The sequence below is a fragment of the Canis aureus genome, chromosome 36, assembly GCF_053574225.1.
Source record: "Canis aureus isolate CA01 chromosome 36, VMU_Caureus_v.1.0, whole genome shotgun sequence".
In the NCBI taxonomy this organism is placed as follows: Eukaryota; Metazoa; Chordata; class Mammalia; order Carnivora; family Canidae; genus Canis; species Canis aureus.
The window spans coordinates 29,464,505-29,491,146 of record NC_135646.1 but is presented as its reverse complement, the minus strand read 5'-3'; the positions used below and the strand labels follow the sequence as shown (position 1 = coordinate 29,491,146).

The 26,642-nt window shown below is 34.7% G+C and overlaps 1 protein-coding gene across 4 annotated transcripts in view; it reads left to right on the top strand.

Annotated features, from left to right (window-relative positions):
• Positions 1-26,642, top strand: part of GLS (glutaminase) — a 74,756-nt gene that overhangs the window by 39,001 nt on the left and 9,113 nt on the right. For 2 of the 4 annotated variants that reach the window (XM_077885405.1, XM_077885402.1), the window contains exons 12-14: positions 560-736; positions 2,585-2,716; positions 6,204-6,296. In XM_077885405.1, the coding sequence (XP_077741531.1) occupies positions 560-736; positions 2,585-2,716; positions 6,204-6,296 (402 nt within the window). Of the gene's footprint in view, positions 1-559; positions 737-2,584; positions 2,717-6,203; positions 6,297-7,278; positions 9,979-26,642 lie in introns of those variants that run through there. The other 2 variants (XM_077885403.1, XM_077885404.1) reach the window with 2 other exon arrangements.

Genomic DNA, 26,642 nt, shown 5'->3' with positions numbered 1-26,642 from the left:
GTATCCAGGCTAGAGCTGTCTTAGAGTTATCTTCCCTTAATTTTTTGCATATTGCTATGTGGAGATGCTGAGCTTTGTTATAGTGTGAAATGTCAGGCATTTTAGCATTTTTTTTTCCTTAAAGTGGCAATTTTCATGTAGATGCTATCATAATACTAATGTATGTTTTATCTTAATAATATATCATGACTCCTCCTTTTTCTTTTGATATAAAAAATAATTGTTAGTGTATCCAATAGTAAGTATTAATATTTAAGCAACTTTGAATATCTCTTGGGGCAATTACAAATCTTAGTGCTTAGGGGCTGGCTCTTTCGATTGTTTTGCCTAGTCTAAAAGACTAGATAACTGGGCAAATCAGTAAACCTTAGAGGGGCTTGAACTTTGTTCAAACTAAAATCTTTGGAATGTTATCAAGTTATATTAAAATTTTTCTTGGAAGAAAGATTACAGATCTGTATGAGATACCAAAAAAACTCAGATTTCCTTAAAAGTCAACTGTAGTATGAAAAATAATGTGAACCTAAATTTTTAGAATTCATTTTTTTCTTCCTTTTAGCTATGCTCCATTGAAGTAACTTGTGAATCAGCCAGCGTGATGGCTGCAACACTGGCTAATGGTGGTTTCTGTCCAATTACTGGTGAGAGAGTACTGAGCCCTGAAGCAGTTCGAAATACTCTAAGTTTGATGCATTCCTGTGGCATGTATGATTTCTCAGGGCAGTTTGCCTTCCATGTAAGTAATTGTTTAATCTTAATTTTCTCTTGCTAGAAACTAGTCTGGACTAGTTCTTTTAAAAATACTGTTTGAACTTTGGTTCTCAAGCAGACATTAATTTTTGAGAGAGAGAGACACTTTTTCAAGGTTAATTTGTTACAGACTTGGTAAGGAATAGAGTTAAGGAGTCTGCAAGATATTCTAAAGAACTTGAAGTTTAATTTATAGAACCTCATCACTTGTACTTACAAGGCATTCCAATGTAACAGGGTTGGTACAGACATTATCTGCTTTTTCTTGTTAAATATTTAGCATTATGGCGATTACATATCTCAAGAATTCCTTAAGTTCAGAAGGAACGCATAATTGTAATGTTTAATATCTTTGGTTATGTTATAGATTTTTTAAAGCACTTAAAGTGTATTTAACAAAATATACTGCTTTAGGCTCTGTTGTACACTTGTGAACATTTGTGTATGCTTGTGCAATGAATGTATAGACTTTCTTACCTCATTCTGCCTATGTGAAGACATAATGCCCTAAAAAATTTTTTTTTAAGATTTTATTTATTTATTCATGAGAGACACACACAGAGAGGGGCAGAGACACAGGCAGAGGGAAAAAAGCAGGCTCCCTGCTGAGTATGGAGCCCAATGTGGGACTCGATCCTGGAGTTCTGGGATCACGCCCTGAGCCAAAGACAGACATTCAACCACTGAGCCACCCAGGGTCCCAAAAAAAATTTTATTTGAAAATTTTAAAGCAAAAATAGAGAAATGCATTTAACATTACCCATTACTCAACCTCGATAATTATCATTATATGACCGATATTGTTTATCTTTATTCCCCACCCCGCCATAGTTTAAATATGTAATTCTAAATAAGGAATTAAAAAAAAAAAGTAGCATTATTACATTTTTTAAAAGATAACATCTTAATCTTTAATATCATCAAGAATTTAGTGTTCAGATGATCCGGATTGATTATTTTATAATTTCCTTGACTTGGGATGCAAATATGGGCCATATGCTATGATAGTTGTATCTCCTCTTATTATTATTTTTTAAATCTATGGTTTCCCCCTTGATGTTTTTACTTGTTATTTTTAGTTGAAAAAACTAGGTCGTTTATCCTGTAGTTTCTCACAGTCTAGATTTTGTTTATTATATTCATACCATTGTCCCTTGTATCTTGTATTCCTTATAAATTGGTATATCCCATTCAGATGATTTTTTTTCTTTCTTAGATTCTGTGCAAAATTACTTCTAGCAATAGGTATTTAGTAGCTGAATGTTAGTAAGCCATTAGTGAATACTGTCCTGATGATACTAATTTTGTCTTTTATCATAATTATTGTCAAGTGTTCCATAATGTGAACTTAAAAGTTTTGAAGAGGATTAATTTGAATTAATCTTCTCTATTCCTCAGACAATTCTCTGACAGTATGCAGAGAATCTTTTTTTTAGAATCTTTTAAGAAGTTATAATTTCTCATTGTTTTCTAGTCATAGAATATTTTTTGAAAGTAATGTTTTATACTTTATTACATATTTATTATAGAATTTAAAATATAGTCCAAAAGAGTAAAATAAAGACATGCATACCCCACAATTTAGATATAATCTACTTTAATATTAGAGTATATCTTTTCAGATTTTTTTTCCATATTCAAATATATCTCAACCGTTCCATAGTGTTTTCTCATTCATTGTATTATAAACATGTCGAAAAATACGTACATTTGTAATGTTGGAATTCTACTGTGTATATGTAAACCATAGTAAGTTTAAGTTCCCTTATTGGGTATAACTTTTCTTTTTTTTTAAATATTCACATCAATATCTTTTTTTTCAAATTATTTTCAGGTTGGTCTTCCTGCAAAATCTGGAGTTGCTGGGGGCATTCTTTTAGTTGTCCCCAATGTCATGGGCATGATGTGCTGGTCTCCTCCTCTGGATAAGATGGGCAACAGTGTTAAGGGAATTCACTTCTGTCATGTAAGCATATTTTCTTAATGAAAATAATGGTCATAGAATGAAACCATCCAGTGATTCAATGTTTTAAATTTAATTCCAATGTAGTTAACATACAATAATGATATATTAGTTTCAGGTGTACAATATAAGTGACTCAGCAATTCTCTACATTACCCAGTGTTGATCATCATCATCCCCCTCACTTATTTTACCCATACTCCCACTCACCTCTCCTCTGGTAACCAACAGTTTGTTCTCTGTAGCTGAGTCTGTTATTTGGTTTATTTCTTTTTTGCCTCTATATTTATTCTGTTTCTTAAATTCCGCATACGACTGAAACCATATAGTATTTGTCTTTTTCTGACTGGCTTATTACTTCACTTAGCATTATACTCTCTAGCTCCATGCATGTTGCAGCAAATGGCAAGATTTCATTCTTTTTTATGGCTGAATAATATTGCATTGTGTGAATATGTATATGTGAGTGAGTGTGTGTATGTGTGTATATATACATATATATATATTCATCTGTTGATGGACATGAGCTATTTCCATAGTTTGGCTATGTAGATAATGCTCCAGCAAACATAGAGGTGTATGTCCCTCAAATCATTGTTTTCATATTTTTTGGGTAAATGTGAAATTGTGTAATTACTGGATCATAGGGTAACTTTTTTTTTTTTTTTTTTTTAACTTAAAAAACCTTCATACTGTTTTCCATAGTGGCTGCACCAGTTTGCATTCCCATCAACAGTGGTTTTGATTTGCATTACCCTGATGATGAGTGATGTTGAACTCTCATGTGTTGACCATCTGCATGTCTTTGGAGAAATGTCTGTTCATGTCTTTTATCCATTTATTAATCGGATAATTTGTTTTTTGGATGTTGAGTTGTATCAATTTTGGATACTTACCCTTTATCAGATATGTCATTTGCAAGTATCTTCTTCCATATAGGTTGTTTTTTGGTTTGGTTGATTGTTTCTTTTGCTATGCATAAGCTCTTTATTTTGATTTGGTCTCAATACTTTGTTTTTGCTTTTGTTTTCCTTGCCTCAGGAGACCTACCTAGAAAGATGTTGGCTATAGCCAGTGCCGAGGAGTTACTGCCTATGATCTCTTCTAGGATTTTTATGGTTTTTAGGTCTCAACATTTAGGTCCTTAATCCATTTTAAGTTGAGTTTTGTGTATGATGTAAGAAAATGGTGCGCTTTCATTTCTTCTGCATGTAACTTTCCAGTTTTCTCAACACCACTTCTTGAAGAGACTATCTTTTTCAGCCATTGTATGTTGTTTCCTACTTTGTCAAAGACTAATTGACCATATAATTGTGAGTTTATTTCTGGATTTTCTCTTCTGTTTCACTGATCTATATGTCTGGGTTTTTGTTGTTGTTGATGTTTTTAAGATTTTATTTTGAGAGCGAGAGAACACAGCAGGGAGAGTGGCAGGCAGTGGGAGAGGGAGAAGCAGGCTCCCAGATGATCACAGAGCCTGATGTGGGGCTCAATCCCAGGACTCTGGGATCATGACCTGAACTGAAGGCAGATACTCAACTGACTGAGCCAACCAGATGCTGCTGTATGTCTGTTTTTGTGCCTGTACCATTCTGTTTTGATTACTATTGCTTTGTAATATAACTTGAAGTCTGGAATTGTGATACCTCTGGTTTTTTCTTTTTCAAGATCGCTTTGGCTATTTAGAGTCTTTTCGGTTTTATACAAATTTTAGGGTTATTCTAGTTCTGTGAAAAATGCTTTTAGTATTTTGATAGAAATTGCATTAAATCTGTAGATTGCTTTGGATAGTATAGACATTTTAATAATATTCTAATCCATGAGCATGGAGTGTCTTCCATTCCATTGCTTTGTATCATCTTAATTTTTTCATCAGTGTTTTATAGTTCAAAGTACAGGTCTTTCACCTCGTTGGTTAAGTTTATTACTAGATATTTTATTATTTTTGGTGCAATTATACATGGGATTGTTGGGATGCTTGGGTGGCTCCGTGGTTGAGTGTCTGCCTTCGGCTCAGGGCGTTGACCCCAGGGTCCTGGGATCGAGTCCTGCACTGGGCTCCTTGTAAGGAGCCTGCTTTTCTCTCTGCCTGTGTCTCTGCCTCTCTCTCTCTCTCTCTCTCTCTCTCTCTGTGTGTGTGTGTGTCTCATGAATAAATAAATAAAATCTTTTCAAAAATAAATAAATGGGATTATTTTCTTAATTTCTCTTTGTGGTTTATTATTAATGTATAGAAATGTATTGGATTTCTCTATATTGATTTTGTATCCTGTGACTTTACTGAATTCATTTATCAATTCCAGTAGTTTTTGGGTGGAGTCTTTAGGGTTTTTTATATATAGTATCATGACATCTGCAAATAGAGAAAATTTTCTTCTTTACCAGTTTGTATGCCTTTTATTTCTTTTGTTGTCTGATTGGTGTGGCTAGGACTTCCAGTACTATGTAGAATAAAAGTAGTGAGAGTGGACATCTGGTTCTTGACCTTAGGGTAAAAGTTCCCAAGTTTTTTCCCATAGAGTATGATGTTAGTTGTGGGTTTTTCGTGGATGTTGTATAATAATGTCATGTAAGTGGTACCATCCAGTGATTCTATTTCTTTACTCACTTCAGTGGTCTTTTGATGGTTGGCATTCTCCCTACCTACCAGTTACTCATCCAGTAGCTTTCAACTGCTTCATCAGATAGCTGCCATATACACATTTCCACAGAAAATCGCATTTGTTGAATGCTGATGTTTTACTTGTCATGGTTTTAAAAAGTTTTGTTTTCAAAAGTTGAACTAAAGTTATTAAACTTGGAAAGGTGTTTAAATTTAAAGCACAACACAATTTATTATAGTTTAATATATCATTGTTAATATGCATGTTTATCCATAAACTACCATGAAAGTCTTTTTTTTTGAGGACATAAGCACTGGTAAAGTAAAATTGTTATTACTGTTGATTAGTTCAATATTTTATGTTGCTCCCCAAGTCTTGCTAATATTTCAGCTTTCGGTTTTATGGACATTTATTACTTTTTAGACTCTATATTGAATACCATAATTTTTCTGAAAACTTTCTCAATTAAAATTCTGATTTATTCAGTTTTTTGTATTTTAGAAAAACTAGAGGACATTGGATTGCTTATAGATTACAATAGATTATAACTAGAATATTTATTTTTGTGATGCTTTATGGTTATTTGATAGAATAGTTCTTTCATATGGCCTGTTGGTATAGTACCTGTTTTATAGGAAATGAAAATTAAACAATTTGATGGTGTAACCCCCAGGGTCATACTAGTAAGCAGTGTTCTCAAGATTTTATCCATGTCTTCTCGTTTTCAGTTCCCTTCTTGATGTATCATGCTGCTTTATTAACATACAGTGGTATTTTCCATGAGATAGTAGTTAGGTTAGGTTAGTATTAGTGTGATTTCTTTTTTAATATGAAAATCAATAGCCATTGAAGAGACAACTTCTTATACTTGTTCTGTTTATTTATAGGATCTTGTTTCTCTCTGTAATTTCCATAACTATGATAATCTGAGACACTTTGCAAAAAAACTTGATCCTCGAAGAGAAGGTGGTGATCAAAGGGTAAGCAAAATTCTTATTTAGATTATTATGATTTTTCTAAGAGAACATGAGATTCACCTGTTTGAATAGAACTTTGTTAGTGGCCTCATATATTTGCTGATCACAAAGGACTGTACACAAATTGTTGACATTTTTATCCTGGAAACAGTGATAAAGATATTGTTGTTTCATTTAAATTTCAACTGGTTAGCTTAGCAGCAGTGTTTCCCTCCCCACCACCCATTTTCCTATTTTAAGCGATATTTTTAAGAATTGATTCTGTTAAAAAAATAAAAAAAGAATTCTGTTCCAAGAAAACATTAGAAAGTGCTACATGCTATTCCAAAAAAAAAAAGAAAAAAAGCCTTGTTTTTACTCTTAATATTTGTTAGCTTATAGTCTTGAAGTTTATTTTGATGTGGATGGATATATAAATGGAAAAGGATTATACTACTAGTGAATGACCTTTGAAAGCCACATAGTAAGTTTTATTGGCCACTACAGTTGAGATACTTTGCTATAAAAAATGTTTAATGTAGAATTCTTGATACTCTTACTTTAAACTAATATTGTTTATCAGTGTGTTTGGCTTCATATTATTGCATATACCTGCTTTTTTAGAGCTGATATTTAAGAGTTGGGACTTAAATTTTAGGAACAAGATTTTTTTGTCTTCATAGTTATTCACTGGAACAAGGACTTGTTTTTGAGTTTTAATTAAATTCCTTTACATCCCATCTAGAAAATGTTTTATAGTAATAAATACCTAATTAGACTTGAAGCTAATAGAAATAGAAATTATTTTTAATGCATACCAAGAAAATTTTCCTATTGTTAGTTCCAATCAAAGTAACTTCTAATATATATGAGAATTATGCAAAGCCAACAGAATAGATACTTCCATGAGAGTCAACATGAGTAACATGGAACAAAACATCAAATGGTGGTGGGTGAAAATGTTAACAGATTTTAATAACATTCATTGAAAAATACCGTTTTATAGCTTGGACCTTTCTTCACTCAAGTGCACTAATAAATTATGTATGTTGCTTGAACAACTAGCATTCCTTTGGACCATTGGACTATGAAAGTCTCCAACAAGAACTTGCTTTAAAAGAGACAGTGTGGAAAAAAGTGTCACCTGAGTCAAATGAGGACATCTCTACAACTGTAGTATATAGAATGGAAAGTCTGGGAGAGAAAAGCTAAAGAAATGGGTTCTAGTTTCAGAATGTTCTTCATTTAACCTTTCAAACATCTTTAGCTTTTTTGCATACTATAAATATTTATTTGAGTTTTTTGTGTTCTCATCCTTGGGTGCTGGAGCCATAAAGCTTTTTTTCCTTTTAATCTTTGTATAAAGATAATAGATTAAAAAGTGGATTTGTTGGTCTTTAAAAAAGTATTTATAAATAAGTAAAGCATATTTGCTTTATCTTTAATGATGCAAAAAGGAAAAATTCCTTTAAATTTTTCATGGTATAATTAAAATTTTAACAATCTTCATTTTAAAATATTAACAAATATGTAATTTTTTGGTTCTAAAACCCACACATTGAACTCATAAGTTTCATTACATTTTGTTTTTTCTTTCCCAGTTTTACAACTGACATAATGTCTGTAGGAGCAATAGAAAGTTATTTCAATGCTAAATTCAAAACTAAAAAGGCAAAATTAATCCCAAATTATTTAATATAGCAGTAGATTATAAAATTAGCTTAAGGTTTACATTTTATGCCATTTTTTAGTGATAGATTGGCTTTAAATTTTTAAAACTTCATTTTAAATTTTATGAAACACTTTAAAATATAATCATGTCTTTGCTTTTTTTACTTTGCAATTCTTCTTTGTTCTGTCAAAATTGTCATGTACAGGAGTGTCTTATGTTACTAAAACATTCCAGCCAAAGAATCTCAGAAGTAAGATAATGACGTTTCACTGTTAAAAAGCTATAATGGTTACTCAGAAGGAGCAACAGTGAGTGTCTTCAAGTGAAATGTTTACCTGAACAATTTTATTTTCGTATTATCCACATTACTTTTTCTATGTTATATTTAAGTATGAATGGTGAAATCTTGGGTTTTAGCTTTTAATATTTTTATTATCATAATTTCACAAATGCTAATCTTTTATGATAAATTATAATAACATCTCAAAGTTAGCTTTATTTGAACTCTTAGAGTACTTAAATGAATTCAGTCTGATAGTAGTAAGTAAGCTACTAAAATGTTAGATCTGAATCCTTTTGGTTATAAAAATGCAATATTGAGAATCAAAACTTGTTTTTAAAAGAAGGATTATTTTGAATAATTTACAATGTTTAAAGTTTGTCTTGGCAAAGTGATTGTAAAATTCTGTAGGACCTATTCACACTTCTTCCATCTTCCAGATATCTCTGCTTTTTCCCCACAATTTCTTTATCATAGCTGCAAGGAGTTTTTGTTTCTATTTTATTTATTTTTAAACTTAACAGATTTTGGAGGGCAGTGATGGTCTAGAAGGAGAACTTGATAGTTTTTAAGTGTCATGGCAAATAATGTGATAGATAACATCTATGAAAGTAAATAATGTAGTAAAAAAGGTTTCACTGAGTAATTTAGATACTGTTGCAAATATACAGAAAACTTGATCATATGATGTCTGGTGTTTGGGGACTATGACATTAGAAAAAGAAGTTCCCTTCCAAAGGTGTTGGTTAAAAGCTTTTTGGGCTAAGTTAAGTATTAAATTTAAATATTTAAATATATGTTAAGTTTTAGAGGATTTTTTCAAGGATTTTATGGTTACTTGAATATATCTCTAATGTACAAATGCATATCTCACTGGATGCTTCTGGTTTGGCCATTTATAGAGCAGTGTTTTTTTTTTTTTTTTTTTTTGAAGGCCTTGCTTGTTTCTCCAACACCTTTAAACAGTATCATTTGTACTGTGACTTCCACCAGAGCCATTTGCAGTTTGGGGAATGTCTTAATTGATAGATCAGAAAAAAAGCTTTATTTTTCCTCTATGCTCTAAAGTGTTAAATTTTACTATTTCATTTGGAGAGTGGTTTTACTTCATAAAATGAAAATTTAATGTTTCCCATTGTGTCCATATGTATAGATTTCAAAATTATGTTGTTAATTTATGGTACTTATGTTGGTAAAGAGCAAATGCACACTTAACAGTAAAGTAGTATTAACCTAACCTGTGTGTATAGAATCTTGTGAAGGATGAGCATCCAGAAATTTTGTAGGAGGGTATCCATATGGAAGAAGGGGGAAGGTACTGTGAATAGGCCTCCAAACTTTACTTTTAAAAAAAAAAAAAAAAGGAAGAAAAATCTTTGCCAGATTTAAAGACATTCTTTAAATTGATTCCTTCAGTATTTTTAATACCTTTTCAAATAAAGTTCTTGAAAAGTACCCAGTATTGTGGATTTAACATTTCATGCCATTACTGATTCTTGATATTCAAGCATTTAGGAGTTAGCACATCTGTTTTTCTTTTTTTATTTTCATTATTAACATTTCATTTGAAATGCATATCCTTCCTGAATTACTTTATTTTTAGCATAAATGTTGTGCATTTTATCCTTAGTGTTTGGATTAAAACATTTGTGTTATTTAGCTTTCTTTCATTTGCTTTGTATATTTAAAAATGTACCTTTTATTTTCCAGTATGCCTACTTTTTGTATTGTACAATAAATTTATTTTAAGCTGATTTTATTGTTTTTTTTTGTTTTGTTTTGTTTTGTTTTGTTTTTTTGATGAAAGCAACTCTGGCATTTTAAATATAAAACAAGTATTTGGAATTTTAGCATTAAAATCTTTTATGAAGATACTATTAAAATGCTTTATATTTTTAATTCTGAGGCTGTTGAGATATTAGAAATACTCAAGGGCTTTGTTTGATTTTTTTTTTTTTTTTTTTAAGCAAAGTAGAGTTGGTGGGGTTTTTTGAGGGATAGGTTGCGCTTTCCTGTTGGATGTACTAGAATTATTTGAATAAAGACTTTCCTCCCAAATTTTTTTGGGGTGTTGTTCCATTTGACAACATAAAAAAAAAGTATACCCTATTTACCGTTTCTGCTTTCTGAGGAAGAGTATCCCTGATTTTAATGGACTCTCAACTATCTGTTGTCCAGCATAGGAAAAAATATTGCTAAATAAAACGAAGAGTATCAATCATACTACTACTTTAAAATTGTCATTCACAGAGTTAATGTTGAGTGCAAGAACTATAATATAGAAATTTACCTTAACTACTTTTTAAGGAATTTAAGGATTTAAGGAATTTAATTCCTTTTTAAGGAATTTTTCAGAAGGAACTTAGTTCTTCTGTATATTTACACAGCATAGTTGGTCAAATATAGTACAGTTGACTCTCAAACACAGGGTCGAACTGCATGAGACCACTTATATAACTTAATTTTAGGCCAGTGCTGTAATGTATTTTATTTTCCTTATGATTTTCTTAATGACCTTTTATTTTCCTAGTGCACTATGTATGTTTTAGTGTACTGCTTATATTCTTGGTCAGTGTAGGCTGTTAGTAGTTAAGTTTTGGGGGAGTCAAAAATTATGTGCAGATTTTCAACTACACAAAGAGCTGGTATCCCTAGTTCCCACCACAACATTGTTCAGGGTCAGCTGCACTTTTCCACCCCAACATTGTTCAAGGTCAACTGCACTTTAAATATTTCTATTTGATCAGATCTATCATTTGCATCCAGAGATATCCCAAATATATTAGAGAATTTTAAAACTATTTGAAGGGGAAATACCATTGTTTATAAGAATTTGTATTTGTGGGATTTTTGATAAAATTCTTTGGGGACTAGTGAATAAGGAGTTCAAGTGTCATAATATATTCAATATGTAATGATTGCTTACTTTTAAAGATACAGTTGGAATTTTTTGTTACTATTTTTAATCCATTTAAAGCAAAGGGAGAGGTGACTCAAAAGAGCTTGGTGATCTTGGTCTGACAGTGTAGAGTTTTATAGGCATGCATGTAATGTGGAAAGAAACACTGATAGATACCGATCTATATCCTGGTAATTTATGTATAATGTGTGGGTGTTACATGTGTATGTTTGTAAGTATATATATATCTGTATATGTCTGTCTATCCATCCAACCATTTATCAGTCCATCCATCTTCTGAAAATTAGCAGCAGTTCTTTACACATAGTGTCTTATGTATCAATGGTTCGTTGCTTCATTCCTATCCCAAGTTTTGTCATAGAAGAACTCTTTTTAATTTATTTTTTATTTTTTTCATAGAACTCTTAACGTTTTTGCTGCCCCCACAATTTATAAAATATAACATGTTTCCCTTGTTCAATTTAACTCTAAAAGATTGTGATTCCTTTTGTTGTGCCCATTCACTACCTGCACTGTCAGGGCAAGGGGGTAACAGTATTGGGAAACTCTGTAAGAGGCAAAGCAAGAACTATAAATTTCATGTGGAAGTTGAATTTAAGGCAGTCTCCAAAATTTTTTACATGGAAGGATTATATTCAACTGAAAGTAATGTACTCATTTTCAACACCTTATGGAATAGATTTATTCCAAAAACTGCACAATTTTTATTTTTTAAGAATGTGCTTTGCTATTCTCTTGTGAAAATGTGGGTGTTTGTTCTAACTACTCTTAAATTCTAGAATGTAATTTTTAAAAAAAGGTAGCATGATTTCTGCCTAGTTCCTTTCTATTTTATAGTAAATGTTATGTTTACATTGTATAATAAAACCAAAGCCAGCTGTTGGAGATACAGCTGCTATGATGCATCGTGACCTATCCTTCAGTTTTCACCTAGATTTCAGAAGAGACTTTTACTTTAGTGTATTTTGCATTCTCTGTCATGGAGCTCAAAGGCAAAATAAAACAGGAAAATATATCCAAATAAACTAAGTTCAACCACTTTTATTTCATATTGTAGCATAGTTAAAAACATTTGTTTCTTACACAGATAGAAATGGAAGGAATTTAATTGGACTGGGAGAGGTTCTGTTACCCCTCTTCTCTCTTCCCCTGCCCAAGTAGTTTATCAAAGCGAATTCCATACAGACCTGAAGAAATTTAGAGTTCTACTTAGTCTCTTTTACTTTAGTTTTTAAAACTACTATAAAAGGCATCTTAGAGGGACGCCTGGATGGCTCAGTGGTTGAGCGTCTGCCCTCAGCTCAGGGTGTGATCCCAGTTCCGGGATCGAGTCCCAAGCCTGCTTCTTCCTCTGCCTGTTTCTCTGCCTCTCTGTGTGTCTCTCTCGAATAAATAAATAAAATATTTTAAAAATAATAAAAATAAAGGCATCTAGAGCAAAATCTGTGCAACATAAAACAGCTGGCAAAAATGACATTAAAGGGTCCTTAAATAATAATAGAAAAGGTACTTTTCTATTATTATTTAAATAATAGAAAGTACTTACTTTTTAAATAGAAGATGTTAAAAAAATAAAAAATAAAAATAGAAGATGTTAAGGAGAATGATCATAAATCTTTAATGAAGTGATTCTATTATACTGTAATTTTAAAATGTTCTTTATATTTTGAAATATGAAAGATTATTAATTTTAAGGCTTACTTTACCATTTGTTTTGTAGATTGTAGATCCACTTTAGTGGTCTTTATAAGTTGTAGCTGTAGAGATTTTTAAGATCAGCAAAATGGGGGACCCCTGGGTGGCTCAGCAGTGTAGCACCTGCCCTCAGCCCAGGGCGTGATCCTGGAGTCCTGGGATCAAGTCCCACGTCGGGCTCCCTGCATGGAGCCTGCTTCTCCCTCTGCCTGTCTCTCTGCTTCTCTCTCTCTGTGTCTCTCATGAATAAACAAATAAAATCTTTAAAAAATAAAATATGCCAAATGTATAAAGTCTTTGTTGATTAAACTTTTATAATGGCTTTCTAATCAATTAGATTAACCTTTAACTAAAATGAGTGATAGAAAATAGCACTTGAGTGTACTGCCTTTTTTGGTGGTGTCTGGTATTTTTTGCATAAATTTTTATTGAGAACTGTTGTGTATGGGGTAAAAAAAAAAAGAACAAATTATGATTCTTGGTGCCAAATGCTGTGATGATACAGTTCGGTTTGGAGGCTCACAAGAAAAAGTAATGAAATGACAAGTTTTGGCAATTGATCTCATAACACTGTTATTAGATTTTCAACTCTAAATCTCATTTACTAACTCAGAAATATTTAGTTAAATCTCAGTGATAAAGAACGACTTGGTATATCTGTTTTTAAGCCAAATTTTAATATCTGAGGATGTGAGTTTTCTGGACATGGTATTATTAAAAATATTGGTTTTTTTTCATTATTTACCTTCTGAAATACTTCCAATGCTAATACCCCAGATGATTGAAATTATCTGTCAAGAAGGCTTAGCATTTTCTTTCTCTTTCTTTCTTTCTTTCTTTCTTTCTTCTTTCTTTCTTTCTTTCTTTTTCTTTTTTAAGATTTTATTTATTTGACAGAGCGAGCAAGTGCACAATCAGGACGTGGCAGGCAGAGAGAGAAGGAGAAGCGGGCTCCTAGCAGGTGCAGAATCTGATACAGGGCTCCATCCCAGGACCCTGGGATCAGGACCTGAGCCGAAGGCAGGCACTTCACTGACTGAGCCACCCAGGTGTCCCTGGAAGGCTTAACTTTTAAAAGGAAAAGTTCTTAAACAGTTTTAGATTTGTTTCCATATTAACATGTCTGGTAATTTTAAATCTCTGTCCCGTAATTCCACTTTGGAACCCTGAGTTACAGTTCTAGTTCATATTCTCTAAACAGCTGAAGAATTTTTTATTTTTAAAACATAGTTCAGCCTTTCTAGATCTTTGATGTTCTTTCATTTATCATAATCTCATAATTTTTTAGAATTTGATGATTGAGGGGCACCAGGGTGACTCAGTTGTGTCCAACTCTTAATTTCGGCTCTGGTGTCATGATCTCAGGGTCATGAGATCAAGCCCCAAGGTCAGCTCTACCCAGGGCATAGAGCCTGCTTAAGATTCTCTCTCTCCTACCCCCTGCCCTTCCCCCAGTTGCACGTAAGCAAGCTCTCTAAGAAATAATGTAAATAAGAATCCCATAACTGTGCTTGAAAGTTAAATAAATCCTAAAGTTTATCTGGTGCAAACTCCGACTTCAGTCAACCCCCTTTTCCAGATTTCTTAGCACCTTGCTTTCTCAGTTAACATATGTAGAATATTTTTTTTCTCTGTCTTCATGGAGTTTGGTCTGTTTTGTGTTTTGTTATGACAGCCGTTTGTTTATTGGTTATTTCTAATGAAAAGCATAATTGGCAATAGTTAAAATGACTAAGTTATTTGGCAAACTGATTGTCCCATCAGTGTTTGTTAAAACAACTTAATTGTATTTTTCTAGTAAACAGTCTTATACCACAATTTATAAAGACTAGTAAAGTTAGAAGTGAATGTTACAATTCTAAATATAAAACATTACCCTGGAACCTTTGAAAGAAAAGTAAGTGTAGCAAAAATGTGGTTCTAAATATAGATGTTGCACCATTTGCTTTTTAAAATAAGTTCCTTTGGGGTTAGGTTATATATATAAGTAAAAAGGTCAAATAAGCAAAAGGTTATGGGAGTTCTAAACAAATGTTTTCTAGAAGAAAAAATCTTTTTCTCTGCAAATTAGCTTTTCTCAGCACATACTATACAAAATATCTAGCTTATTTCCTTTATTTTTAGTTTACATATTGGGATCTCTGGGTGGCTTCAGAACAAGGCACCTCATTTGTCAGTGTAATATATTATTCTATCATGTATATTGTCCTTAGCACTATTTTCCATTTCATAGTTCTGGATTGATTGATTTTTTAAAGGAAACTTAATATTGCTGTTCTTGAAAAGCATTACTTTTTAAAAGCCTTTGTTGACTTAGAAATGTTACAACTTAAAATATTATTTTAAAAAAAGTATGAGTTTCTTCCCAAAATTTAAACTTGGCTAATAGGTAGCTCTTTTTCCCACAAGTTTATGTAGATAAAAACCTGAACTTTTAGGAGACTGGCTCTTACTGAGTATAATCTGCTTGTTTTCACATTATACTTACTAAAGTAGAATGGCCTTGAAGTACTCCCATCAGTTATACTAGTATAACTATTCATATTTGGACCATTCCATTGAAAAAATAAAATTGAAATGATAACTGTTAGCCTTTCGTTAAACTTCTCTTTCTAATTACTAGTTTTCATGATTTTGTATGTGCCTTTCACAAATCATCACTAAGGGGCAATTATTACAAATTATCCTTTGAGGGATTCATTTAATTCCATTAAATGAGATTAATTATGTTGTATAAAACCATGGTATAAATTATTCATTGGACTCCATCAACATTTTGTTGCTTTGTTCTTTTGCATAGTCACAATTAAAGATCCTAATTGAAAAATTCAAAGTATATTAATTTCAAGTATTCTTTTTTAAGCTTTTTTCCCTCATAACTCATTTTTGGCTGAAAATGAGGTGACATAAAAATTACTTCAAAGTTACTCATAAAAATGGGGTTTCATTTCAAGCCTTTGTATTGCTGATATGTTCATTTCCAAATCTTGTTAACATTTGCTATTCTAGGGTTACTTTCTTTAAAAAGTTAAAAACATAAGTGTTAAAATTCAAACTTTTTTCATTATAATAAAGTTTGTTGGTAATTTATTATTTTACCTTCAACTTTGAATGCATACATCTGTGTGTCCAGGTCTATGCACAAGATTTATAATATAAATAAAGAAATGAACTAAATAATGTTTCTACTTCTAATTGAAATGAATGTTATAGTTTTTGAACAATGAAAGTTTATTAACATCTCTTGATGAAATTATAGAACAAGTGATTTGTTAAAATTCTACGATGACTAATACTAATAACCCTTTTAAATCATTCCAATAAAATATTCCTGCATTAATGTCTCTTCTTTTTACCTGAAAGAGAAACTTTAGAGAATGGTTTTAGGAGGTGGGGAAGTAAAGCTTAACTTTCTGTTGATGGGTTTGTGAAGTGTTTCAACTAAAACAGGGTATTAAAACAAAACTTTTTAATAATAGTATGTATGATTTTTTTTTCACCTGAAGGAGAAACAAAGGAGAAAGAAAACTAACTTGCTGTTTTTAGCCAAGTAATAAAAACTTGAGAAGCTTTAATTTTTATTTTGTCTCTGTTGTGCAATTTTATTTTACATCCACCATATATGTCTGCCACAGAATCAGCACTGCTATTTGTTTGGTATTCCTTATGTTTTGGGCTTTGTCATGTATTAGTGCATTTACCTCATATTTAGGGACTCTGGATAAAGGGCTGTTGCTATGTTTGCCTCTTGAGTTTTGTAGTGTTTGCTTTGCAAAAATTCCCATTCATTGCTGTCATGAATTTTAGAATTTTTTTTTAGTCAGGAATTTGCAATCTTAAAAAAAAAAAAGGAATTTACAATCTTCTGCAAAAGTTCTTAATAGATTGAAACTTGTGGTTTACCTAGTGTTGTTTGGACTTAAATAGGATCAGTGAATACTGGAAAGTTGGGGACATAGAAACCTAATGTGATACAAGGCATGAAGTTTTTTTTTTCTGGCATGAACTTCTGATTCTTGTTTTCTAACTTAAAAATGCATATAAATTTTCTTCTCTGTTACCTACTTTATTATTTTTTAAAACATAGTATTTACTACAAGTTCTGTGACTTTTTCTCCAGAGTTGGGGTAAAATTGGCTTCAGGAACATGTACCATTCTCATTCATTTTAACATAGGACAGTAATGGTTAGTCTGTAAACAGTCTTAATCGCAGGCTTGAAGTTACCATTTGTTCCTAAAATTGGCAGTGATTTTAAAAAGGATGTCTCATTTATACCTGCTGCCAGAGACCTTGGAAGTCTAGAGTTCCTGTCTCAGTCCCTTATCACAAGAAGCTTAACCGATTAAGACTGAATATACAGTGATGAGTCCTCCAAATTGTGGGCCAAAATTTAGATAATCTGTTTGCTCAGATCCTGCAGTTTTCTGTAGACTTCCCCTTTTGCTTTCAGTATCAGTAATTTCAGTCTGCTCTAGCAACTGTACCTGCCCAATACACCACCAGCAAAAACCTGACAACATCAAATCTTGAATAGCATGACTTTTAACCAGTGCAGTGCTTTGAGAATTTTTTTAATCCTTCTAAAGCCTAAGTAGGAACTATTATTACCTCTATAGATCTGTATAGATCTTGTAAGTTCCCTAAAGTCACAGAACTTTTATATCTATAGCATTAGGATTTGTACCCAGACAGTTTTGCTTCCAGAGCTCATTGTTTTGACCATAGACTATATTATTTCCCATTGCAAGATGTAAGTGGAGCAACTTTTGTCTCCTTGTTAATAAAATTGGGATATTCCATGAGAACGTAAGGACAATAACAGTTTCAGAGTGCTTTGCTAGAACAAAAAGGGGAATTTCATATCAAACAAGGTTATCCTGTAATAATTTCAATTTTCATTGTATGTAATACAGGCAATGTCTCCATCACACGTCCCCAGTATCCTATGATCGTCATATGTGCATGTATTTATTTCATTCATAGAGAAGAACTTTCTATCTCCAAAGATACTTTTGTGATGGGAGGTTATTATTGGCGGGGACGGGGGGAGGCTTTCAGCAGACAGCACATTTATTCTAAAATGTTTGTGTAAGTGGGAAAGTTAAGTCCAATATTACTTAACCACAGCAGATAACAGATCAGCCCTAAATACTACAGTGAAATCGTTTTTTAATTTAGCTTTCTTATAAGTGCTTTTCATTACTTAAAAAGTTTCCTCATTGTATATTTCTACAGCACTAAATATAAATTGCTATATTAGCACTAAAAGCTGATGTTTGTTGTAACTCTTTAAAACTTGTAAGATTCATTTTTAAATCGTTTTAAATCTTTTTGTGTGTCTCCTCTAAATGTCTGTCAGCTAACCTTAATTTTAAAACTTTTGTAAACCGTGACTCCATAAAGCTTTTCTTAAAGCTCAGTTGTAGGGGTTTTCATTAATCTTACATAGAAGAATTCTATGATCTGGAACCTTAACATCCAAAAGTGAATTTTTCTTCGTTCACTTACTTTTAGGGTAAAATGTATTTTGAGACTAGAATGATTCAGTGATTAAAAACAAAACAGTTTGTATTTTCATCTACCATCATTTGTAGTTCTTGTATATGTGATTTATTTTAATGATAAGGTTAGAAACAAAATCACAGAAACATGCCATGTGTACTGGACTATGAAGAAACACAATTCTGCTATTAAATTATATCTAAAAAATGAATTCTGCTTAATTCTAATGCCCTTACTCAGGGAAGCTGGTAGTAAACGTACCTATTTTCCAATTAAATTGTTCCTCCAATATTGCTTTTATAATAATGTAGTAGGATACAAGAGTAGTCAAATAGTTCCTTCTTTATATGATGCTGCTCATCCACTAAAGTGGCTATAAGAAAAGTAACAGGATTGTTCTGGTTTCTAGGCCTCCAATTAATTATTATTAGCCCCAGTTTAATTAGTTAACAGCTTTTCATTTATAATACCAAGAATTTTATTTTCCTCTTGTGTGAGTTTTTTTTCTCTTCACTTCAGGTAGTACATATAGCTCGCCTACCAATATGTCTAATAGATCCCGCTATTTAAGTGCAGATGTGTAACTTTTCCTTTTCTTTTTTTCTTTTTTTTTGCTTTTTTCCTACTAAGAACTAGTTGTCTCTCCATATTTCACAGGCTTTTGTTTAAGCAGCACACAATTAGTTTAAGATATTTAGTAAATTTAAATTGATGGAGTAGTTCAGATTTTATAAAAATTAGCTTTAGCATTATCCTATTGTCCATTCACTAAGTACTTCTTCAACCAATATTTATTTGTCTCTTTCCTGTTACTTGTTAGATACTGCAGAGTGCTTAGGATGTGTGGTAGTGAATGAGTGATCAAGCCCTTGATGTTTGCAACCTAGAAGGGGATGCAGGTCTTGAATAACTAATAAAATAGCTAAAATGGTGATAAGTGATTTGTTCAAACTGACCCATTTAGATCTAGATTTTTTTTTTTTTTTAGATCTAGAACTTTTTAGCTTATTAAGGAGGTGAGACGGTATATAGCAAATGGCACTTTTTATACACCTATACAATAGACTTCATGAGATGAATGTACAGTGTAGTTAAAGAACATGCACACTGGTCTTCAGTAAAACTTCTAATGTTTTATTTAAGAAATACACAAATATAATAAATGATAGAAAAGTACAAAGTGCCAGCAGAGGGTATAGCAAAAGACTTCATTTTGTCTGGATGAATAGGTATGGTTGGTTTTTTCCTCAAAGGTGATACTTAAGTTTTGCATGAGTTAGAGGAAGGGTGAGGATTATAGGACAGTCTGCCTTGGAGGGACAGGAAGGAGCTCATTTGTGAAAGTGAAAGAAAGCAAAAATGATAGAAGAGTGAGGCAAAGTGAATGGAGATTGGCAAGATCACATGATGTAGGGTACTGTGTCCTAACTTTAAGGTACAGAATCCTAGGGCACAACCTCAGAGATTGGTTTAAGCATCTACATTTTTAAACAAGCACCCCAGGTGCTTCTGCTGCAGATAGTCCCCTGAACACAGTTTGGGAAATAATTTACATAGGATCTTACATACCACATTAAGAGTTTTGGACTATGTAAAATGCAATGGGAAACTTTAGGGCTTCTAAGAAGGGGAATGACATGATTTGTCTTTAAAACCCTGCTTTGTGGGCAATTGATCAGAGGCAGACAAAAGTCGAAGTTCTGGGCCTCAGGTGGGACGTGATAGTGGCTTAGAATAGGAAAATAGACATGAGAAAAGTGAGCAGGAGACGCATACAGGAGATGCAGTTGGCAGCACCGAGTGGTAGCATTTGGTGGGTGAAAAGGAGGAGATGTCAAGTGGACAACCAGGTTTTAGTATAAGTGATAGGGGAGATGGAGCTGCATTTCTAAGATGGAGAACATCAGAGAAGCAAACCTTGGGAGTACGGGGAGAAATTAATTTTGATTGTTTAACAATTAAAGGGTATATTTGACGAAATAGATACCAAGAGGATCATTAATAGGGACTTAGATGAATGGGGTTATTTTTCTAATATAACAAGTCGGGGTTGGGATCCCTGGGTGGCACAGCGGTTTGGCGCCTGCCTTTGGCTCAGGGCACGATCCTGGAGACCCGGAATCGAATCCCACGTCGGGCTCCCGGTGCATGGAGCCTGCTTCTCCCTCTGCCTGTGTCTCTGCCCCTCTCTCTCTCTCTCTCTCTCTCTCTCTGTGACTATCGTAAAAAAAAAAAAAAGTCAGGGTAGAAAATCCAGGAAGTGTGCCAGCAATAAGATATACTTAGGCTCCAGCCACCCTTAGTGTGTTGACGTTAGGCCTCCTGCCTGTCCCCTTACAGTTGCAAGGTAACTGTTCACTTTAGCCTCACTTGTGTGGTCAAAGTGGAAGAAGAAAAGGAGGAGGGATACCTAAGTCAGACGAGTTTCCTAGAAACCCATCTGACATGTACTGACCACGGCAGCAGCTACAAGATGATCTAGGGAAGGATTTCTAGATGCCACATTGCTGTGCCTAACTAGCAGAGATTCACTTAGCATGAATGGGGTAGGAAATAGGTGATAGGTAGGCACTTGGCAGTGTGAGAAAACTAACTTCCATTTGGCATATTTGTGAGATTCCCAAGTAGCGATGTGGGGTATCAGATGTAGGCCTAAACCTTAAGAAAGTGGTCCCTGTGGGAGAGTACATTTGAGACTGTCAAGCCATGTAGATTGCTCCAGGAGACAGTGCAGAATGAGAAGGAACCTTAAGGAACTCCCATTTTAAAAGTAGGATAGGGGGCACCTGGATGGCTCAGTGGTTGAGTATCTGCCTTGGGGCTCAGGGCATGACCCCGGGGGTCTCGGGATCGAGTCCCATGTCGGGCTCCCTGCAGGGAGCCCGCTTCTCCCTCTGCCTGTGTCTCTGCTTCTCTTTCTCTGTGTCTCTCATGAATAAATAAATAAAATCTTAAAAAATAATAAAAGGCTAGAACAGTAGGTCTCCCACTAGGAGAAAATGTCCCATTAGGAGAAAATCCAGCATATCCTTGTAGAACTCAAGGAAAGAGCAGATAGGCATGAAGTATGATGAGGGATGTCTATTTACATAATCTCTAATTTTCTTTTCGTGTGAAAGTGCCCTTTTATTTTAGTAAATGATAGTAGAAGTTGGTAGGGTTTTTATTGTATGTGCTCAGAAAATAAAAAAAATTGGCAGCCCGTATTGGTAACCTCTTCCCCACAGTTAAAATTTCCTTGGCTTTGCGATCTAAAGTCCGAGAACTATTGGAGTGGAGCGAGTGTGGCTGCTGGTAGAAAAGACCCAGTTAAGAAGGTGAACCTGATACAGATACAGGAGAGTGGAAACGGCCGATAAAGCGCTGTCTCTGGAAAGAAACGGAGCTCTCAGCACAAGTGGAGGATTAGGTTTGGTGGGAGGAAAAGCGTCTCTTCCCATAAAATAGGACATCTAGAGGCAGGCAGGCAGGTTTGCAGACCTGGAGGGAGAAGTTGAAATTTGTCTGTTGGTTCCCACTTTCCTGAAGAGTATAAAAGGAGGTTTTCAAAAAAACAAAACAAAACAAAACAAAAAAAATAGGCTTTCTGGGGAGAATGAGTTGGGGTTGGAGGGAGCCTGGTTTCAGGGCATGTAGAAGCTAGGAAGGGGTGTTCTCGGAGAGCGGGGCAGAGCTGAAGAAAATGGGCAGCATTATCAGACTACAGCTGAGGTTGGTAACTGGATTTGCAGTGGTGCTAATCTGTCCGTTGCCACCCGCCTCCCTCCACCCGTTACCCTAGGTCTGCATTCCAAATTTAGGTTCAGGAGCTGCAGAAGATCAGGCAAGGGATCTTAGAGCATTTGCCAGATAGTGATTTTAACAGCAGGCTTTGGAATCTACTTTGGATTGAGATCCATTTAGGCTTTCTTTGTTTAGAATTTGATTCTGCTTAAAGAATATTTTATTTTATTATTTTTTAAGATTTTATTTATATATTCACGAGAGAGAGAGAGAAAGAGAGAGAGAGGCAGAGGGAGAAGCAGGCTGCATGCAAGGAGCCCGATGCGGGACTCAATCACAGGTCTCCAGGATCACGCCCTGGGCTGAAGGGCAGCGCTTAACCGCTGAGCCACCGAGGGATCCCCTGCTTAAAGAATTTTAAACTAGGATAGATTACACGAACAGGGGAGTTGTGTGTATTACTTTGCCACGGCCATATCTTCCTTGCTTCACATAAAATAGTGCTGAAAAGAATTACAACTGTTAAAATATGGATACATGCTAAGCGGTCTCCTGATAAAGGCCCTGAGAATGGTGCTGGAGTGATTTTTTGGCCGGGGGGGATTGGGGGTGGCTATTAGTACATATTTTTTCGTATAGTGTTACAGTGCATTATGTTTAAGGGTCTTAAAAATATCCTATTCTCTAGCAGCCTCCTGTGATACGTGCTGGAGGAACCTGTTTGATATCACAGTGTCTAGGAAAGTGCTTTGAAAAGTGCACAGCACTGGGCCTGTTTCGGGTGCTGCCGTAGAGCCAGCCTGTCGGACAATCCGTAGTAGAATTGTAAAATTAACATTAACAAATGTAGAGAATGAAGCATGGCTCTTTGGAGATGAGAAGTTTCTAAAACCAAAGCAGTAAGAGTGTACTGTGGTTGGAATAACTAGACTGTCCGCGTCCCTGTGCCTTGCTTTGTTGCAACAACGTTTAGGGCATGCAAAGGGGAGAGTGGTCCTTTAAATTGACCTAATTCTGCCTCTACTGCTGCCGAATCTTTGTTTTGTTTCTTGGCAGGAAGAGAAGCCCACCTCTTTTCAGGGACCTCGTGTATATATTTTTTATTTCTACCAGACAGCAAGAATCTTTTGATTCTGTTTGCTCCGATCCTGGCTTGTTTGTTTGTTTATTTGTTCATTCTTTGGTTTTTGTTTAAAGTATCGCGTATAAGAATTTGGTGACCGGTTTCTTCTCTTTCTTATTCTTTGCTTTTAGTTTCTTTGACTCTTTGGGGTTTTACCTACTTGTCTTTTTAGTTAATCATCATTGTAAATGAACATGGTACTTGCCCCTGCCGGAAGTGTGGCACCTTGTCCTCTCTATCTGAGCACCCTGATGTAATGTTAACTGCTCTTTATGGTGTTTCACGAATATTTGTATAAAAGAAAGAGAGCGGAGAAGACCATGAATATGAGCCTTTGATAGCTGTCTGTGTCATATAAATACTCCTAGGTTTGCCACATGGAAAATGCACTTCTGTTCTTCAGAGAAGTAACTGCCTTCTCCCTTGCTCGTTTCAAGTTTCCTCCTCTGTTTGTGGCTGACTTGTTCATTAGGATGCCGTTTGTCATTGCCACACAGAGCTACACCGCTAGCTCCTTCTATGCTTGGACCTAAAAGGAGGGTCACTAATGGGTTTTGTTAGGGAATCTCCTGGCCCTGTAGATAGAGCCTAGTAGTTGGGAGCACTGACCAGAGCCCCAGTCAGGCCGGGATGAGCTCCCACTGTGCCGCTCACCAGCATGATTACTCTGCACAAGTTAATTTGAATGCATTACCCTTCATTCTCTCTCTTGAATAACAGCAGATAGTCCTGTTGAAAGCACTTAAAGCTCAGTCCAGAGAGAGTAGGTACTTCCTATTAGCTGTTTTTTCCCTAAATAATGTATAATCTGAATTTTTGTCTTCGTGGGTCATGATACAATCATGAGTTCTTATTTCTTTGATACAATCATGAGTTCTTATTTAAGAATAAGTAGAATTATTTAAGGTTAATCTGTTCATTGAGAAATGTTGAAAATGGTGTGCGTAGGAGAGTTTATTCGTTAATGAAGCAGAATGCAGTTATTTGGAGCTGCCATTTAGAGGCTGTATTTTGTAAGTGTAATTTCTATGCTCTTCTTTAGAGTAAATTTTACTGTCAATTTATTCCTCTCTATTAAAATGTCTGTAGGAGAACCTCCTGCGTTCATGTAAAAATTTGGAAATGTCATGAAATTGCTGAACTGTTACTTCCTTAAAGGATTTTCTCTAATCCTCTGGTCATGTCAGTTTGGATTAATTTCGTCTATATATAGTAGATTAATAATTGTGTTTAAATGTCAGTGGGAGACATTAGTAGCCTATAGCCTCATACTCCTCTTCAACTTTCTAATTATGAAAGTACTGTGGTTTTGTTTTACATGTCCGTATGATATTAAATAAGCTCGTATTAAATATTTGTATGAATATTAAAAAGGGAAAGGAAATATCTTTGGTCACATACACATTGCTCAGGCTTATATTTCCACCCTTGTTGGTAAGAGATTAATTTACATTTGCTGACAACTTAAAATTTGTCTTCAGCTATACTATAAGAGGTTTGTATTTCTTAATCCGACCTTAAGAAAATTATTTATGAAAGAAGGCTAAAAACTTACTTTCACTTAAAGTCTCTACAAGGCCAAGTTGGCGTGAAGTTTTTAAAACAAAATTGGATCTGGAATGATGATGGTTTATTTAACAGATGAAGAAGAGTATCTGTTCCATGGCAACAGATACTATAGTGAGTTGGAAATGAGAGAGCAGCTTACGTCAAGCTGGAAGTGGTAGGAATGGAAGGATGGTTTTTCAGTCACCTCCTTTTTCTTCATTAAAGCCTTTCCAAAAGGGCTGCATTAGTTTTTGTATGAAGACAGAAATTAATGATGAAAAACGAGGGTAACCACTGTGGTGCAGTTGCTAACAGAGTTGGAAGTAAAATACTTGGAGTAAAGCTAATGAATCGGTCCTCCTTTCCTTCCTCCCTCTTCGTCTCTCGTCTCTGACCCATCCCTTCCAAACCGCCCTCCTTCCTTCTGATATTTAGCAAAGGACCTTTATGGATCAGAGCTAAATTGCTATTTAATCCTTTGGTTTCCTTCTGTCCTTTGGGTAACAGTTTGAGCTCTGTTAAGGGCTCACATCACCACGGTCTGGTTGTAGGAATTAAGAATGCAGCCCAGCTACATTACTAATTCATTTGCCATATGACCTTGAGCCAAGGTCCTCCACGCCAGTGGTAGTAATAAATAAAATATACCTATAATTTTATCTTACAACCAGCCTGTGTCAGAAGTGTTTAAAAACAATTGCAACTTTTTAAAATGCTGATTTTTTTCAAGGTGGTTCACCATAGAAATGCAAAGAGATCTTACATAATTCTAACTGCTGCTTTGTAGAGAATTAAGACATTGGGGAGGAGGAGACAAAAGTCACACAACTCAACTTCTAACCAGGCTTAAAATGAATAAAATGATAGGATTGGAGAGTTAGGAATACCTTGTTTTAGAATTGTAAAATTGAAAGATCATCTCCAGCTACTTCTAGCTGTTTTTTTGGGGGGAAAAAAAGTATAGTTTTGATATGCCAAGCATGCTAGTGCTAAATGAACTCCTGTGAACTGTAGCATTTTTGTCCTACTGTTGTCATGACTTCGTATAAATAAACGAAGATAAGGTTGTCTGGTTCTGACAGGTTCCAACACAGATTTGATAAGGAAAATGTAGTAGTACTAGAAAACGTGCAGTATAAAGGGAAAACTGGTTAACCTTTAATTTATAGATATGTAGTGGCTACCTGCCCAAGTGAAGCTTCTCTTTACTGTGGAGAGGCATACATTAGACCCTGGGGCCCTTCGTGTACGTGGGCTCCTGTTGACCTGCGGAAGCTCTGCCGCTTTGTACTGAGGAGCGTCCTCGAAGCAGACCCCTGCTTGTGTCTCGACAATTACTGTTAACTGTTTCCTACACTGGCTGCCGCTGCCACCTTATTCTTTTTGCTCTGTTCTTTAAATTCAACTTGCCAATGTATAGTACAACACCCAGTGCTCATCCCATCAAGTGCCCTCCTCCGTGCCCATCCACTGGCCTTCTTGATGGCATTTTAGAAAGTAGCGTAACGCAAGTATCCATTAGGGAGGCAGGGGGCCGAGCCTTCCTCCAGGGCTGGCACCCCCCTCCCCCATTCTTTGCAAGGGTTGGGTAGCTGTTGGCACGAGTCCTCTCCTCCAGTTTGGTTCACGATGCTCCTCATTCCCGAGGCTGTGCCAGTGCAGCTGGCAAGATTTGCGGGACCCTTTTAACCAAGACCAGGAAGTGGACTGTCCGCAAATGAAGTCATGTTCCTTCCATCCGCGGTCTCAAAACTGTTAAAAGCTGTTGCATTTTTCTTTCTTGGCGTTCTACCCATGGCTTGTTCCGTGATTTATGCCAGCCTTAAAACTACAGGTGGCTATTTGCTGGAGATAAATGTGGTTTTCATTTTCAATGGTGCCAGTGTCTGTGCTGCCTCCTGGCGT